The 19,051-nt window shown below is 44.0% G+C and overlaps 1 protein-coding gene across 1 annotated transcript; it reads right to left on the minus strand.

Moving 5' to 3' along the window:
- Positions 1–1,414: 1,414 nt before the first annotated feature.
- On the minus strand, positions 1,415–18,767 carry LOC112233098 (prospero homeobox protein 1-like). Its single transcript, XM_024400507.2, has 5 exons — positions 18,654–18,767; positions 14,562–16,177; positions 12,745–12,854; positions 11,473–11,667; positions 1,415–2,245 (listed from the first exon to the last, which is right to left on the minus strand). Exons 2-5 carry the CDS (start codon positions 16,111–16,113, stop codon positions 2,078–2,080), a joined length of 2,025 nt encoding a protein of 674 aa, XP_024256275.1. The 5' UTR covers positions 16,114–16,177; positions 18,654–18,767; the 3' UTR covers positions 1,415–2,077.
- Positions 18,768–19,051: the final 284 nt, after the last annotated feature.

Genomic DNA, 19,051 nt, shown 5'->3' on the forward strand with positions numbered 1-19,051 from the left:
GAGAGGAACCACACCATTCATAGTTGTGGTGTCACGGTGTGTGTGAGCGTGTGTGTTTGTAAAGTGACTAACACGCTTTGAGCGGGCCGGTGCCTGGAAGAAAAAGTCAACGGGTTTGTGGAATTTTGCATTGGTGGCACAACTCTGATATGAGGTCACATTGGGCATTACTCATTAGGAGGGAATGCATTGTGTCTGTTTTTAAGACAAGGCAGTTGTTCGCATCCGCGCTGCCCGCAGAATGAATGCAGGCCTTAGAAAGTTGACTTGTATTGGCTTCAGTGAACAATGTGAGCAACAGTTTGTAGGACTTCAAACAGCTGTCTTTAATGACATGGATTAGAGGTACCTTAGTGGCTCAGAATTGAGGCAGAATACTTTATATGGGTTGTTACAAACATTAGTACTTCAAGTGTCAATTATATTTACTAAATGTTTGGTAATGCCTGAAACTAATTGTGAAATAATTCAATAAAATAAAATTGTGCTTGTTTACATTTAAGTAATTTAGTAGACACTCTCACCCAGAGCAACTTACAATCAGTTATAACGAAACAAGACGTCACAAGATGAAGTTAAGTGCAGCTTTAATCTATCAACTGGACTATCAAATAACCACTCAAAATATGGTGTCTATGGAAGTAAGATGACAGTAGGCCATAGACTATAGCAATAGGCACACAAACATCTAAACAGCTTTTTTTGTAAGTTTCTGGTCATTTGCAATATTTACATGTTATTAGGTTATTTATTTGGTCTTAAACACTTTAGGGTATCCAAATGTAATTGTAGCGTATTTACATTTACATAAGACACTTGATACGAATGAATCTTTCTCTCACCTATAGAGACGATTAAATCCCATGTCCATTGTGGAAACATAAGTCAAATATGTATAAAAAGTACAAATTTCTTAACACTTGTAAGTCTACAGACCTAGCAAGTACACTATAGTACTGAAACACTGCCTTTAAATATCAGTAAATCTACAAACATGCAACTACATATTGTATTAATTGAATCCACATGGAAACACAATGACACAGTAATAATATATGCACTCAGCTAAGTCTTTAAAAAAACTCAGTAACACTTTACTTGACACCCACGGTCATAACCATGTCATAATATGTCATAACAGCTGACATAACTTGTCATAACCTGTTATAACATGGTCATAACACTGTCATGACACATATATTTCAACCTGTTGTGACACATATTGAGTTATTTTATGGCTGGTTATGACACCTACATAAGTGTCAAAACCCACAAAACCTACCACACAAGGCAAAAACCTACCACACAAGGCAGAAACCAACCACACAAGGCAAAACATTCCATAACACCATAGCCTACGTGTCAACAGTATGTTTATGTTATATATATATTTTTAAATTGAACATATTGAATTATCATTGTAATTGTGCAAACATTGATGTCAGACATGTACCTACCCCAATGCTCTGTTGATGATGACTGGGATGAATGCAGGAGCAGATTTCAGGGGCAAATGACTGATGACCGATATAAGGGCATGTACGTGATAGGCCTTTTTGGCTTATATGATTACGATGGTCATAATGCTTCATGACAGTGTCATAAAGTGTATTTTCTACAAGTTATTTAAAATGTGATGAGAAAACAAAACATGACTAAAGAATTCATAACAACAACAGAATATTGAAGAAACAAACTTTCAAATGAAAGGAAACTTCTTGGCAGGGAAAAAAAAGATTTTGAATACATGTGGGTTGTGACCCTCTTATGTAGGTGTCATAATCAGCTGTTGTGAGATATTATGACATGGTTATGACCTTGGTGCCAAGTATGTGTTACCAAAAACTCATAGGAGAGAGCTGAAGCAGTGTTATAATGTGTTTACTGAGACGGTAAAAAGTGTGTGCCATAAGTAGGTTCCTGCAGTGTATAATATGCCATTTACAACATCCTGTTTTGTCCAGAATTTCCTCACTAAAATCCAATTCATTGGCAACGGGTTAAAATCAGAAATTATTGTCATTGCATGACTTCAAAATGTCCTTCCTTCCTTGAGCATGGCTTTTGCTTGCTTTGTCTATAGGCAGGTGGATGATTTGAACTCATCTGGGACATCACTGTCCAGCTTACAGATGACCTTGTAGATTGCCTTCTTCCAAGAGGGGTCAGAATCTTTAGCAGTTGAAATGGCGTTGAAAAACTCCTGAAGAGTAATTTCAGAAACCTCAAGGAATCTCTCAGGAACCTGTTGGTAGAGGGATCAAACACAATGTTGTGCTTAAAGTCAAGTATCATCATAATCACCTGCACTGGTAGCAACAAAAATCTAAGCCAACAGCTTAGATGTTGTGAGTGGCAAACCACTAAGTGTGTTGTCTCATTGATTTACATTACTGGTGCTCTGTGTAACGTCTGCTTCCAACTCACACTCTCAAACAAGTAGATCCCCTGAACGCAGCTCACTCTCCTGATCCCAATCACCTGAATTCTGATCACCTGTTCACACACCTGTATGTCATTTACACACACTATTTAGTTCAGTTCTTTGCACCCCATCATTGTGAGGTATTGTTTGTTTTGATACACATTCTATTCGGGGCTCTGTTTATTTCCGTATTAGTCCTCCTGTGTATCGTAGTTTTGGCCATCCTCACTAACGACGCCCTTTTGCCTATTCCCTGCCTGTACTTTTGCCTATCAGATTTCCTGTCGTCAACCTCTTGCCTGATCTCCCTGACTATGTTATTAGCCTTTCCCTGCCTGTACTGTTACTGTTTTGGCGTCCCTGTGTGTGACCTTCTGCCTGTCCCTGGACACAGCTACCTGCCTCTTCCTGTGGTCCTTTGCTAATAAACACCTGCTGCGCCCTGCGCTTAAAACCAGCACTCTGTCTCCCATCGTCTTTCATTACACTCTGAACCAACACTGTGGAACCCAGACCTACGAGCATGTTTTTCAAAAACGGACAGCTCCTTGTTCTTTGTCCTCTCTGTCCGTTCCGAATCATTAGTCGTCTGTGGTGGGATTCTGCTTTGACTTTGTAGCCTTAAACTTAACTGTTCGGAAAGAGAGAAAGCGCCAAGCCTTCCCAGGAATTTTACTCTGCTCTCAACAAAGATCATCAGATCGAGGCTTGGATGTTGGGACAAGGATCTATCCGGTGCAATTATTTCCCATAGACCAGCTAACAGTCAAGTTCTCGGCATAACTTATTTTTCTTTGCCCTCATCTCCCAACACAAAGCATCCCTGGGAAAGGAATGTCTTGGTCCCAAGGTAAAGAAAATGGTCTCTGCTCTTTCCCACCAAACAGCTTTCTCCCTCTGAATTTACAGCGTCTTTCTCAGCATTCCGCGTCAGTATCAATCTGAGCCTCGCTCAGGCGTACTGGTCCTCTAATCCCGGGTTGTTTTAGTGGGATTCATGCGGCTTCCTCTTCCCACAGTTTGATAACGCATCGCTCTAGAGTCTAGATAATGGCTGTGAAGCCACAGGTGCAGAGTGACACATGGGTCAGGGCAAGGACACGGTCATACGTGGCCGCAACCACAGAGGTAGGAGTTAGCTGAACAGACCAGAATCACAGAGGTAGGAGATAGCTGACCAGACAAGAACCACAGAAGTAAGAGATAGCTGACCAGACAAGAACCACAGAAGTAAGAGATAGCTGACCAGACCAGAACCACAGAGGTACTGTAGGAGATAGCTGACCAGACCAGAACCACAGAGGTACTGTAGGAGATAGCTGACCAGACCAGAACCACAGAGGTACTGTAGGAGATAGCTGACCAGACCAGAACCACAGAGGTACTGTAGGAGATAGCTGACCAGACCAGAACCACAGAGGTAGGAGATAGCTGACCAGACCAGAATCACAGAGGTAGGAGATAGCTGATCAGAATCACAGAGGTACTGTAGGAGATAGCTGACCAGACCAGAATCACAGAGGTAGGAGGTAGCTGTCCAGAACCACAGAGGTAGGAGATTGCTGACCAGAATCACAGAGGTAGGAGATTGCTGACCAGACCAGAATCACAGAGGAACTGTAGGAGATAGCTGACCAGACCAGAATCACAGAGGTACTGTAGGAGATAGATGACCAGTCCAGAACCACAGAGGTAGGAGATTGCTGACCAGATCAGAATCACAGAGGTAGAAGGTAGCTGACAAGACCAGAATCACAGAGGTAGGAGGTAGCTGACCAGAACCACAGAGGTAGGAGATTGCTGACCAGACCAGAATCACAGAGGTACTGTATGAGATTGCTGACCAGACCAGAATCACAGAGGTACTGTAGGAGTTAGCTGACCAGACCAGAATCACAGAGGTCGGAGGTAGCTGACCAGAACCACAGAGGTAGGAGATTGCTGACCAGACCAGAATCACAGAGGTACTGTAGGAGATAGCTGACCAGACCAGAATCACAGAGGTACTGTAGGAGATAGCTGACCAGACCAGAATCACAAAGGTACTGTAGGAGATAGCTGACCAGACCAGAATCACAGAGGTAGGAGATAGCTGACCAGACCAGAACCACAGAGGTACTGTAGGAGATAGCTGACCAGACCAGAACCACAGAGGTACTGTAGGAGATAGCTGACCAGACCAGAACCACAGAGGTAGGAGATAGCTGACCAGACAAGAACCACAGAGGTAGGAGATAGCTGACCAGACCAGAACCACAGAGGTAGGAGATAGCTGACCAGACCAGAATCACAGGAGGTAGGAGATAGCTGATCAGAATCACAGAGGTACTGTAGGAGATAGCTGACCAGACCAGAATCACAGAGGTAGAAGGTAGCTGACCAGACCAGAATCACAGAGGTAGGAGGTAGCTGACCAGACCAGAATCACAGAGGTAGGAGATAGCTGACTAGACCAGAATCACAGAGGTACGGTAGGAGATAGCTGACCAGACCAGAATCACAGAGGTACGGTAGGAGATAGCTGACCAGACCAGAATCACAGAGGTACGGTAGGAGATAGCTGACCAGACCAGAATCACAGAGGTACGGTAGGAGATAGCTGACCAGACCAGAATCACAGAGGTACGGTAGGAGATTGCTGACCAGACCAGAATCACAGAGGTACTGTAGGAGATTGCTGACCAGACCAGAATCACAGAGGTACTGTAGGAGATAGCTGACCAGACCAGAATCACAGAGGTAGGAGGTAGCTGACCAGAACCACAGAGGTAGGAGATTGCTGACCAGACCAGAATCACAGAGGTACTGTAGGAGATTGCTGACCAGACCAGAATCACAGAGGTACTGTAGGAGATAGCTGACCAGACCAGAATCACAGAGGTACTGTAGGAGATAGCTGACCAGACCAGAATCACAGAGGTACTGTAGGAGATAGCTGACAAGACCAGAACCACAGAGGTACTGTAGGAGATAGCTGACAAGACCAGAATCACAGAGGTAGGAGATAGCTGACCAGACAAGAACCACAGAAGTAAGAGATAGCTGACCAGACCAGAACCACAGAGGTAGGAGATAGCTGATCAGAATCACAGAGGTACTGTAGGAGATAGCTGACCAGACCAGAATCACAGAGGTAGGAGATTGCTGACCAGACCAGAATCACAGAGGTAGGAGATTGCTGACCAGATCAGAATCACAGAGGTAGAAGGTAGCTGACCAGACCAGAATCACAGAGGTAGGAGGTAGCTGACCAGAACCACAGAGGTAGGAGATTGCTGACCAGAATCACAGAGGTAGGAGATTGCTGACCAAACCAGAATCACAGAGGTACTGTAGGAGATAGCTGACCAGACCAGAATCACAGAGGTACTGTAGGAGATAGCTGACCAGACCAGAATCACAGAGGTACTGTAGGAGATAGCTGACCAGACCAGAATCACAGAGGTACTGTAGGAGATAGCTGACCAGACCAGAATCACAGAGGTACTGTAGGAGATAGCTGACCAGACCAGAATCACAGAGGTACTGTAGGAGATAGCTGACCAGACCAGAATCACAGAGGTACTGTAGGAGATAGCTGACCAGACCAGAATCACAGAGGTACTGTAGGAGATAGCTGACCAGACCAGAACCACAGAGGTACTGTAGGAGATAGCTGACAAGACCAGAATCACAGAGGTAGGAGATAGCTGACCAGACAAGAACCACAGAAGTAAGAGATAGCTGACCAGACAAGAACCACAGAAGTAAGAGATAGCTGACCAGACCAGAACCACAGAGGTAGGAGATAGCTGATCAGAATCACAGAGGTACTGTAGGAGATAGCTGACCAGACCAGAATCACAGAGGTAGGAGATTGCTGACCAGACCAGAATCACAGAGGTAGGAGATAGCTGACAAGACCAGAACCACAGAGGTACTGTAGGAGATAGCTGACAAGACCAGAATCACAGAGGTAGGAGATAGCTGACCAGACAAGAACCACAGAAGTAAGAGATAGCTGACCAGACCAGAACCACAGAGGTAGGAGATAGCTGAGAATCACAGAGGTACTGTAGGAGATAGCTGACCAGACCAGAATCACAGAGGTAGGAGATTGCTGACCAGACCAGAATCACAGAGGTAGGAGATTGCTGACCAGATCAGAATCACAGAGGTAGAAGGTAGCTGACCAGACCAGAATCACAGAGGTAGGAGGTAGCTGACCAGAACCACAGAGGTAGGAGATTGCTGACCAGAATCACAGAGGTAGGAGATTGCTGACCAAACCAGAATCACAGAGGTACTGTAGGAGATAGCTGACCAGACCAGAATCACAGAGGTACTGTAGGAGATAGATGACCAGACCAGAACCACAGAGGTACTGTAGGAGATAGATGACCAGACCAGAACCACAGAGGTACTGTAGGAGATAGCTGACCAGACCAGAACCACAGAGGTACTGTAGGAGATAGCTGACCAGACCAGAACCACAGAGGTACTGTAGGAGATAGCTGACCAGACCAGAACCACAGAGGTACTGTAGGAGATAGCTGACCAGACCAGAACCACAGAGGTACTGTAGGAGATAGCTGACAAGACCAGAATCACAGAGGTAGGAGATAGCTGACCAGACAAGAACCACAGAAGTAAGAGATAGCTGACCAGACAAGAACCACAGAAGTAAGAGATAGCTGACCAGACCAGAACCACAGAGGTAGGAGATAGCTGATCAGAATCACAGAGGTACTGTAGGAGATAGCTGACCAGACCAGAATCACAGAGGTAGGAGATTGCTGACCAGACCAGAATCACAGAGGTAGGAGATTGCTGACCAGATCAGAATCACAGAGGTACTGTAGGAGGTAGCTGACCAGACCAGAATCACAGAGGTACTGTAGGAGATAGCTGACCAGACCAGAATCACAGAGGTACTGTAGGAGATAGCTGACCAGACCAGAATCACAGAGGTACTGTAGGAGATAGCTGACCAGACCAGAATCACAGAGGTACTGTAGGAGATAGCTGACCAGACCAGAATCACAGAGGTACTGTAGGAGATAGCTGACCAGACCAGAATCACAGAGGTACTGTAGGAGATAGCTGACCAGACCAGAATCAGAGGTACTGTAGGAGATAGCTGACCAGACCAGAATCACAGAGGTACTGTAGGAGATAGCTGACCAGACCAGAACCACAGAGGTACTGTAGGAGATAGCTGACCAGACCAGAACCACAGAGGTTGTAGGAGATAGCTGACCAGACCAGAATCACAGAGGTAGGAGATAGCTGACCAGACCAGAATCACAGAGGTAGGAGATAGCTGACCAGACCAGAACCACAGAGGTAGGAGATAGCTGACCAGACCAGAACCACAGAGGTAGGAGATAGCTGACCAGACCAGAACCACAGAGGTAGGAGATAGCTGACCAGACCAGAACCACAGAGGTACTGTAGGAGATAGCTGACCAGACCAGAATCACAGAGGTACTGTAGGAGATAGCTGACCAGACCAGAACCACAGAGGTAGGAGATAGCTGACTAGACCAGAATCACAGAAGTACGGTAGGAGATAGCTTACCAGACCAGAATCACAGAGGTACGGTAGGAGATAGCTGACCAGACCAGAATCACAGAGGTACGGTAGGAGATAGCTGACCAGACCAGAATCACAGAGGTACGGTAGGAGATAGCTGACCAGACCAGAATCACAGAGGTACGGTAGGAGATAGCTGACCAGACCAGAATCACAGAGGTACGGTAGGAGATGGCTGACCAGACCAGAATCACAGAGGTACGGTAGGAGATGGCTGACCAGACCAGAATCACAGAGGTACGGTAGGAGATAGCTGACCAGACCAGAATCAGAGGTACGGTAGGAGATAGCTGACCAGACCAGAATCACAGAGGTACTGTCGGAGATAGCTGACCAGACCAGAACCACAGAGGTAGGAGATAGCTGACTAGACCAGAATCACAGAGGTACGGTAGGAGATAGCTGACTAGACCAGAATCACAGAGGTACGGTAGGAGATAGCTGACCAGACCAGAATCACAGAGGTACGGTAGGAGATAGCTGACCAGACCAGAATCACAGAGGTAGGAGGTAGCTGACCAGAACCACAGAGGTAGGAGATTGCTGACAGACCAGAATCACAGAGGTAGGAGATAGCTGATCAGAATCACAGAGGTACTGTAGGAGATAGCTGACCAGACCAGAATCACAGAGGTAGGAGGTAGCTGTCCAGAACCACAGAGGTAGGAGATTGCTGACCAGAATCACAGAGGTAGGAGATTGCTGACCAGACCAGAATCACAGAGGAACTGTAGGAGATAGCTGACCAGACCAGAACCACAGAGGTACTGTAGGAGATAGCTGACCAGACCAGAACCACAGAGGTACTGTAGGAGATAGCTGACCAGACCAGAACCACAGAGGTACTGTAGGAGATAGCTGACAAGACCAGAATCACAGAGGTAGGAGATAGCTGACCAGACAAGAACCACAGAAGTAAGAGATAGCTGACCAGACCAGAACCACAGAGGTAGGAGATAGCTGATCAGAATCACAGAGGTACTGTAGGAGATAGCTGACCAGACCAGAATCACAGAGGTAGGAGATTGCTGACCAGACCAGAATCACAGAGGTAGGAGATTGCTGACCAGATCAGAATCACAGAGGTAGAAGGTAGCTGACCAGACCAGAATCACAGAGGTAGGAGGTAGCTGACCAGAACCACAGAGGTAGGAGATTGCTGACCAGAATCACAGAGGTAGGAGATTGCTGACCAAACCAGAATCACAGAGGTACTGTAGGAGATAGCTGACCAGACCAGAATCACAGAGGTACTGTAGGAGATAGCTGACCAGACCAGAATCACAGAGGTACTGTAGGAGATAGCTGACCAGACCAGAATCACAGAGGTACTGTAGGAGATAGCTGACCAGACCAGAATCACAGAGGTACTGTAGGAGATAGCTGACCAGACCAGAATCACAGAGGTACTGTAGGAGATAGCTGACCAGACCAGAATCACAGAGGTACTGTAGGAGATAGCTGACCAGACCAGAATCACAGAGGTACTGTAGGAGATAGCTGACCAGACCAGAACCACAGAGGTACTGTAGGAGATAGCTGACAAGACCAGAATCACAGAGGTAGGAGATAGCTGACCAGACAAGAACCACAGAAGTAAGAGATAGCTGACCAGACAAGAACCACAGAAGTAAGAGATAGCTGACCAGACCAGAACCACAGAGGTAGGAGATAGCTGATCAGAATCACAGAGGTACTGTAGGAGATAGCTGACCAGACCAGAATCACAGAGGTAGGAGATTGCTGACCAGACCAGAATCACAGAGGTAGGAGATTGCTGACCAGATCAGAATCACAGAGGTACTGTAGGAGGTAGCTGACCAGACCAGAATCACAGAGGTACTGTAGGAGATAGCTGACCAGACCAGAATCACAGAGGTACTGTAGGAGATAGCTGACCAGACCAGAATCACAGAGGTACTGTAGGAGATAGCTGACCAGACCAGAATCACAGAGGTACTGTAGGAGATAGCTGACCAGACCAGAATCACAGAGGTACTGTAGGAGATAGCTGACCAGACCAGAATCACAGAGGTACTGTAGGAGATAGCTGACCAGACCAGAATCAGAGGTACTGTAGGAGATAGCTGACCAGACCAGAATCACAGAGGTACTGTAGGAGATAGCTGACCAGACCAGAACCACAGAGGTACTGTAGGAGATAGCTGACCAGACCAGAACCACAGAGGTACTGTAGGAGATAGCTGACCAGACCAGAATCACAGAGGTAGGAGATAGCTGACCAGACCAGAATCACAGAGGTAGGAGATAGCTGACCAGACCAGAACCACAGAGGTAGGAGATAGCTGACCAGACCAGAACCACAGAGGTAGGAGATAGCTGACCAGACCAGAACCACAGAGGTAGGAGATAGCTGACCAGACCAGAACCACAGAGGTACTGTAGGAGATAGCTGACCAGACCAGAATCACAGAGGTACTGTAGGAGATAGCTGACCAGACCAGAACCACAGAGGTAGGAGATAGCTGACTAGACCAGAATCACAGAAGTACGGTAGGAGATAGCTTACCAGACCAGAATCACAGAGGTACGGTAGGAGATAGCTGACCAGACCAGAATCACAGAGGTACGGTAGGAGATAGCTGACCAGACCAGAATCACAGAGGTACGGTAGGAGATAGCTGACCAGACCAGAATCACAGAGGTACGGTAGGAGATAGCTGACCAGACCAGAACCACAGAGGTACTGTAGGAGATGGCTGACCAGACCAGAATCACAGAGGTACGGTAGGAGATAGCTGACCAGACCAGAATCACAGAGGTACGGTAGGAGATAGCTGACCAGACCAGAATCAGAGGTACGGTAGAGATAGCTGACCAGACCAGAATCACAGAGGTACTGTCGGAGATAGCTGACCAGACCAGAACCACAGAGGTAGGAGATAGCTGACTAGACCAGAATCACAGAGGTACGGTCGGAGATAGCTGACCAGACCAGAACCACAGAGGTAGGAGATAGCTGACTAGACCAGAATCACAGAGGTACGGTAGGAGATAGCTGACCAGACCAGAATCACAGAGGTAGGAGATAGCTGACCAGACCAGGAACATGTAACACCCATGTTTCTGTGAGGAGTTCTCTGATATGCTAATGAAGGTGTATTACATTTATATTACATCACACACACAATATATCACATTCATGCCAAAACAACTGTATTTTTTAGCTCACTTTAATACAAATTGTAGTTTCCAATTGTTTCTCTCAGGACAAAAAAACACAGAATTGGCTGTATAATCTGAGGAGTGTTGATGAAAGCAGAATGAACACAGTGTTCCCATACATAAACATAATTCACTCAATTTACTTTGGAAAGGGAGGGTGTTAATGTAATATCTAATGATTTAAAGGTCATGGAAAAACATTGACGAGCTTATATACAGTATATAGTTACATTGGATACCAGGGGAGGAGCTGACCATATGGTAAGATACAAATATTTTGACTTACCTGGAAGTCATTGGCTTTGTTGTAGTGCATGTTGAGGGCTCTGAACATCTCAGAGTCTCTGCTGATGGACATGTCTTTCACATCCCTGACCCCGTCCACTATGGCCTGGCGGGCAAACTTCTCCATCTGGATGTAGTAAAACTCCCGGAAGTTACTGAACCACTTGATGAGCTGAGAGGTGATGCAGCGATTGAACTGGGGACACAAGGTCAACAACAAGTTTGAGAAGATGGCCTGATTTTGTCATTATCAACCAAGTCACGATCAACTTGATATCAAGATGTTTGGGGGGGAAAACGGTCATATTTCTTTTTCATTATTGACTTGTAAAACCTTCCACAAGACAATAGATGTATGTATGGATTGTATGTTTAGCCTTGGTCTGTCATTTAATTCAATGTTAATTACTCTGATCTTTTCCCACCAACTTACTGAATGAAAAAAACATCTGTCAAAGCCATGTATTTCCAATCTCAGTCTTGACATTAGCCTTCTTATTCTATCTCTTCATCCAGAGAAAAAGAAAGAAGAACACCCAAGGGCTGGGCAGGCATGAAAGACCTTTCTTTTCTCTGGTGTTTTCGGACGGTGAGAAAGCCGCAGAGCAGCGTAAGGACAGAAGGAAGCTTCCCTCTCAGTGACTCTGCCTGATAGGATTGATACAGACACCAGGATTAGAACTGTCTTTTGTTCAGTGCCACTTCCCACCACAGGGTCGTGGGCAAGGAGGAGACGCAGTGGGCTGCTGGCTGCAGGACTCCCCCATGACCTTAGGGTTCAGACAGAGTAGTGAGGAGGCCTGGGCCAGACACGGACAGGCTCCAGTAGGACATGTCCCGGCCATGGTGGAAGGAGAGGAAACATGAGAGGAGACACACAGGGCACACAGACATACGGAATACCGTGGTTAGGCCCAGAGCTCGCCTCACAGTCCGCCTGCCTGCCTGCATTTTAAAAACCTGCCCTGTGTTGACGCCAAATGACAGTGGCTTTATTACAGAGGCTTTTGTCACTCCATTTGCTGACTGGAGTGGCTTTTAAAATAAATAATGCCTCTCTATCTCCCTGGCCTATGCCCCAGGACATGCTACTGGCTTAACAGCTTTGTTGTTCTAAGCCATGTGTTCTTTTGTTTCCTTCCTCCAACCCACTTCTCATTCTGCCCCAAAAATACACCCACAAGTATTCCATAGGCAAATATGGTGAACGTAGAACAAACTATTAATCCTAGCAGGAAATACTATCATGTTAAATGATAATGTGATTGCTTACCTTGACATCTGGAAAGAAGGTTTTCAGCACATTGGAGCTGGGGTAACGGGTGTAGAAGAACATCAGCTTAGCTTTCTTCAGATGGTTGGGGGTTAGGCCTTGCTGGATGTGTCAATGTGTTAAGTACTTTCAGTCAATCACAATACAGTTCAAATACAATGTTCAAAGTGTTAATGGACTAGAATACTAGGTTGCTTCTGTCTCCAGTTAAAATGGATGACACTAAATAACAGCTCTGCGGTAACCAGGAAGTCAACAATGACCCTACAACAATATTCATTAGATTAGGGATTTTAATTAGTGACTGGGGCTCTGTTGCAGCTATTTCATTGTATTAAACTAATCAAATGTTTAACATTTAAAAATACATTTTTGTCACTGCATTGGTATTTTCATAAATTATATTTTATATCATCCCTCTGAACATTAAAAGATGAGTAGTTTGGGAGGAACAACTTAGTCTTATTGAATGAAATACATCATGTAACAAATAAAATATCTCATATTTCAACGTAGTTTTTCTATGCATCTAGATCTTTGGAGGTCTTTCTCTCTGTAGCCCACAGCCACGCTGTAGGTTATACTTTTCAGCAGGTCACAGCACACCATACATTTATTAGGGAATCCTACCTTGAAATAAGGAAGTTGGAATGAAAGATTGATGAGAAATTGTTCAAAGAGAACCATAGCTCTTTACACAGTAAATATAAAACATATCCTGAGAGAGAGCTGATAATATTCTTCTCCAGATACTTACAACCAAGGACAATGACCACTTCGGAGCATGTTAAGGATCTTCACATAACTTTGAGTTGTTCAGTAGCTTAAATACATATCACACAGGAGCTGCCTTACAACAGTTTACCTGTGATGTCTCTATAACATATTTGATTTTTGAAAAATTATCCCCCAAAAATTGAAAAATTATCCAAATTTGTTTTATGTAATAGTGATTATGGACATAATTATTATTACACTGCTTATGATAATGCTATTATATTAATAATTATCATTATAGTTATCATAATCATTCATTGAAATAAAATGCAGAGTGGTGTGGTTGAAAATATTCTCACTGGATTATATTTCTTGGATTGCTTGTCTCTTATTTTGCAAAAACATTATTTATAAAATGTACTCATTCATGTACTTTATAAATCTATATATTTGTTTAATGGCTGTGTATGTATGCTCAAGAAGACAAGTGTTCTGCTAGGGAGGCACTTCTGCTTTCCACAGGCACTCAGCTCTGACCTTTCAGATACACCCCTATCACACTGATGATAGAGAAATATATTCTGTACCTTTTAAAGTCTGAAAAAACACTGTTTCCTGGACAGAAACTGATGCTTTCTCTGCCTTTGAAAATTGGCTTTTGTTCCTGACAATTCTTATCAAAGCCTTGTATTCCTTTTTATTTGTCTTTTTCTAGACTTAAAGTCATTACTCTGCTCAGATTAAAGAAGATGCTATAATTTTCTGTGTGGTTAGCGAGATCAAAGAAAAGAAACATTTCCTTGAAGTCTGTTTTACTGGAATTGCTCGTGCTGCAATGAACCTCCACAAGTCTTTGTTCAACTGGGAAGGCAAAACACAGGGAGTTTGAATACTGAGGTACTGGATACTAAGGTATATATCAGATAACAAAAATATTACTAAACATTTAGGTTTCAGTGTGTATGTAATCCTCTATAGGTTATCTTAGTGGGGAAAAATATAATACCATTTTATTCATACAGCCATTAAATATATCAAATCCTACGCAATTATAGACGTTAACTGGGACAGAGATTTTTCAGGACAGTAAAAGGATATATTGAGAGACATGTAGGAGTTTCTCTCTGCTATGCTCTGCAGGTCCCCACACTCCATCTTGACATGAGGGAGACACAGACTGTCCACGGTCACTGGACCCAGGCCTGATGGGTGATGGTGGTGGGCCAGGTGGCTGGATGTCACTTTGGACCTCATGGACCAGGGTAGGCCCACCGAGTTTGGTGAGGTTCTGTCCATGGATGGGGGCATGCATGGGAGACCTCCAAAGTTAGTGTGGGGCCCGTATTTGAGGAGGTGTTCCAGCATTTGACTGTCATGGAGAGGTGTGCTGTAGTTGAACTGGAATGGAGACTGGTGTAAGGGATAGGGCCTCTTCACCGTCGGGGTAACTGAGCTAAGCTGGCTCAGGGGCGGCTTACGGACCACTAGAGACAGAGCTTCGGTCTGATCCTTAGGACTGCAAGCCTCACTTCTCTCATAGTGCTCTAGAGCCTGGGGTTTGACTGGCTCCTCAGTGTGTGATTGCTCCTGGTTACAGGGTACCTGGCTCTTCCTCTCAGCTCCCATAATGACGTGCTCTGGGGTGTGACACACGTGCTGATGAGATGACTGGTTGAGCCCCGTGGAGGAGAGTTTCTTGAACACCCTATCTACACTCTCACTCATCGCTTTGGAGAGCTCATGCTTCAGAGTCTCCTGTAGGTTCTTGCCTCCCCTTTGATGTGTCAGATAACTTCTGTCTGTCTTCACTCTGTCCTTACAGCCCCCTTTACCACTGTCATGCTTCCTCTCTAACTCCTCATCCATGTTTATACGGAACATGAACCCAGACTCTTTGCTTGGTGTGGTGTCATCATTTTCAGGAGGGCTGGCTGTGCCTGTGTCATCTCTGTCTTCGTGCACAGCGTCGTCCTGGTTATAAACCTGTAAGAACTTATCCTGGAGCTGTCTCAGGATTCTCTGCATGCTCTGGAGCTGCACCTTCAGTTTGTGGCACTCTTCATCCTTACTGCTGCTGCTGCTACTGCTGCCTCTGTTAGCTGGAGCTGCCGCATTGAGACTGTGCTCCTGATGCTGGGGGAGCATCTGTTTACGTTTGTTCTCCCTGTAGGCCTCTCTAGCCTCCCTGGTGTCTGACTCAGCCCTTTCACTGTCCCCATGGAGCCTGCTGTTGGGAGACCCCGCCATGCTGCGGATGATGTTCTCCACACGGGCACGCTTGGCCTGGAGGTGATCACTCAGGGGCCTGTCCTCCTCAGGGCTGACCCTGGTTGAGAGGTGCCTGCCTGGGGATGCAGACTCTGCCACGCTGTCCTTGGATGAGACACTGCTCTGGTCCTCCTGACTGGAGTCAGCCATTGTGGAGCTGGACACAGTCGATGTGGGTAGGTAGAAATGGCTTTCATCCAGAGCCTTCTTGTTGTGTATGGTTTTGCGCAGGAGGTGAGAGATGATGGATCTGTTGGAGTATGAAATTAGAGGCTCATCGTACATGTTTCTACGGAAGCAGGGGATCATGAGCCCAGCCTTGTTATCCTCCAGACCACCGTCACTGGGGTTGTGCATGTTCTGGTCAGGGAGGCTCAGGTTCATGCTCACTGTGCAACCTTTTTACTAGCTGTGTCAGGACACCTTGGAGTGAGTCAGTATGAGATGACTGGACCTCAGAAAAAGTCAGGGGAAAAAAGGAACATACTGTAAATCTCTCATTCTGTACACTATCTATAGTACAGTATATATGTGAACAGTATAGCACACTTAACAATATTTTTGATTCATATGGTTGTGTTTTGGGGAAAGTAGAAAGTTAAACATACAAAACATAGAGCAGAGGACTTGCACCAGAACACTTCGGCTACTAAATGTTAGTAGACAGCTCTCCCTCATTTCTCTACTACATACCACTTAGATTCAATCAACTCTGTTGAATATAATTTATGTAATCATGGTGGGAAACAATAATCTCCTCCCACCATTATGCTTATGACACCTGAGTTAGGAGCTTAAAGTAGTGATGTCCACCACCACACATTTTTATTTATTTAAGTAATATAAAATATAATGCAATAGCCTCACATTTTTAGAACATGACATTTAATCTGGGATCTTATAATGACTACCTCAGCTAACAAAGTTGTTATTACATATTTATAGCATGGAATATCAAACGACCCGTCGCTCATTATATGAAGACCCTCAGATTTATAAGTGAAATCTCTAAGATCTCAAGGCACAGGGGAGTGCACACTAGTGTCTCCCTTTCATCTTGGGTTGGAGATAGTCAATATGAATGATAAAAAGAATAGCAGTTTTATACTCATGAAAGGTATTCTTTAATCAGTATATGAAAGGCAAGAAAAGATTCCGAAAAACCACACAAAGGTTCAATGTACAGGTAACTGCCAAAATAATGGAAACACTTGAGTAAATGAGGGATACAAAGTACATTAAAAGCAGGTTCTTCCACACAGGTGTGGTTCCTGAGTTAATTAAGAAATTAATATCCCTTATGTTTATGTATAAAAATACTGGTCAGGCCCTTGTTTTGGCTTCCATGGCTATGCCCCCATATGATGACAATGTTTCCATCCACAGGGCATGAGTGGTCACTGAAAGGTTTAATGAGCATGAAGATGATGTAAACCATATGCTATGGCCTTGTCAGTCATCAGATCTCAACCCAATTGGACACTTATGGGAGATTCTGGAATGGCGCCTGAGACAGCGTTTTCCACCACCATCAACAAAACACCAAATGATGGAATTTCTCATGGAAGAATGGTGTTGCATCCCTCCAATATAGTTCCAGACACTTGTAGAATCTATGCCAAGGTGCATTGAAGCTGTTCTGGCTCATGGTGTCCCAACACCCTATTAAGTCACTTTATGTTGGTGTTTCCTTTATTTTGGCAGTTATCTGTATATTATTAAGAGAAAAATAAAGGGATTCATATTTCAGTTGCGTTAAATTGTAGTTTCTTAGTAAGTGGATTTTATTCCGATGTGTGGACCATGTATGCACTGTTTTAAAATCTCTGTAAAAACGATAGGTTAAGTTGGCTCGTAAAAAATGTATCCTGGTGAAAACATGCATGGATCGAATACACCTTTAACTACAAATGACAAATGACAGAATTTCAGTCTATAAAAACAAAACAACTAATTTGTGAGAGATCCACATTTTATATATTTCTATTTCACCTATTCCTCACACCATAAACCTCTACTTTTATATATGTCCAAAATAACCATAAGCCTCGAGCCAATAACATGAACCATTTTTTACAATAACAATTTATGAGAGGACAAAACAACTAAAAAAGTTGTAAAAAGAGGCATCCTCAATAAATACAGTGAAGTCATTCATATTCCACATACAGCACCTATCCCAGGTGTCATAATTTACAGCACCTATCCCAGGTGTCATAATTTACAGCACCTATCCCAGGTGTCATAATTTACAGCACATTCCATATTGTATACCTGGTATATGACTGAAGAGCAGATAGTCTCTACACTTGATGTACAGTTTAAATAAGGATTATTTCATCATTATTTCATCTAATTTATTTGATGTAAACCCTCCTTGCAACTTTTAGTAAGGCTGGCCTAATTAATATATAGTAAGGTAACGCTATCTAATATATCGTATTCTTTAGGCAACTCATGATGAAAGGTACATTATGAAGTACTTTTCTTTTGATCAATCCTTAATGAGGCAAGATATTCTACCATAATACCAAACAACCTATACATCAATCTGCATAGAAATTACAAAACAATCCAAAAAACTGTAATCAATATAATCAATATGAATATATGTTCACAAGACAAGCATTACAAAATGTTACAGTGCAGCTTGTATCTGTCATGAAAAGTATATGTGCTTATTGATGATGAGATAAATTGAGAGTTCTTGTCCATCAAATGTTTGATAAGTTAGTCTAACATCACCTTAAAATACCAAATAACAATAGTGGACAATGCTGTCCATTATTGACATCAACTAAGGTCAACCAACAATCAATCATAGCCATTAGTTTTGAAAATGCGGATGCATCTGAGTTATTTAGACTTGGTTGTCATCATGAGCATGTGCCAAAGTAAAATAACACAGAGCATGTGAACCTTACCTGTTACGTTGAGTAGAGTCGGGTCGGGTTATACGCCGAGTGAAGAGATGAGATGAGTGCGGGAGCGACTGTCATTGTATCAAACAGAAACAGAGGCGTGGCCTCGGAGTTGACTCAAACAACTGGGAAAGTGAAGAGACAAACATATAAAGGATTGTCATTCAAAAGAACTCCTCAATACAAATGAGTTGAGCTCATATTAGTTGCTTTTAGATTTAAAAAATGAAATTAAAAAAATAAATTGCAACAAATCTATGGATTGGCATAATAGGCCAATATTTCAGAGCGGTGAGTTAGTACAATTAGCAAGCAAACTGATTATGGAATTTGAAAACAATATAGGCTACAATTTGTGGTGAACTCATCGTTTGTTTTAGGCACTAACTTTATTGAGTGTA

The sequence above is a fragment of the Oncorhynchus tshawytscha genome, linkage group LG11 (assembly GCF_018296145.1).
Source record: "Oncorhynchus tshawytscha isolate Ot180627B linkage group LG11, Otsh_v2.0, whole genome shotgun sequence".
Taxonomy (NCBI): Eukaryota; Metazoa; Chordata; class Actinopteri; order Salmoniformes; family Salmonidae; genus Oncorhynchus; species Oncorhynchus tshawytscha.

Excerpts from the sequence above, each read along its gene's own strand:
- LOC112233098 (XM_024400507.2), bottom strand. The coding sequence starts at position 16,113 with ATGAACCTGAGCCTCCCTGACCAGAACATGCACAACCCCAGTGACGGT. Across the intron at positions 11,668-12,744 it reads CCTTCTTTCCAGATGTCAAG|TTCAATCGCTGCATCACCTC; the intron begins GTAAGCAATCAC and ends TTGTGTCCCCAG. Across the intron at positions 2,246-11,472 it reads ACAAAGCCAATGACTTCCAG|GTTCCTGAGAGATTCCTTGA; the intron begins GTAAGTCAAAAT and ends CTCTACCAACAG.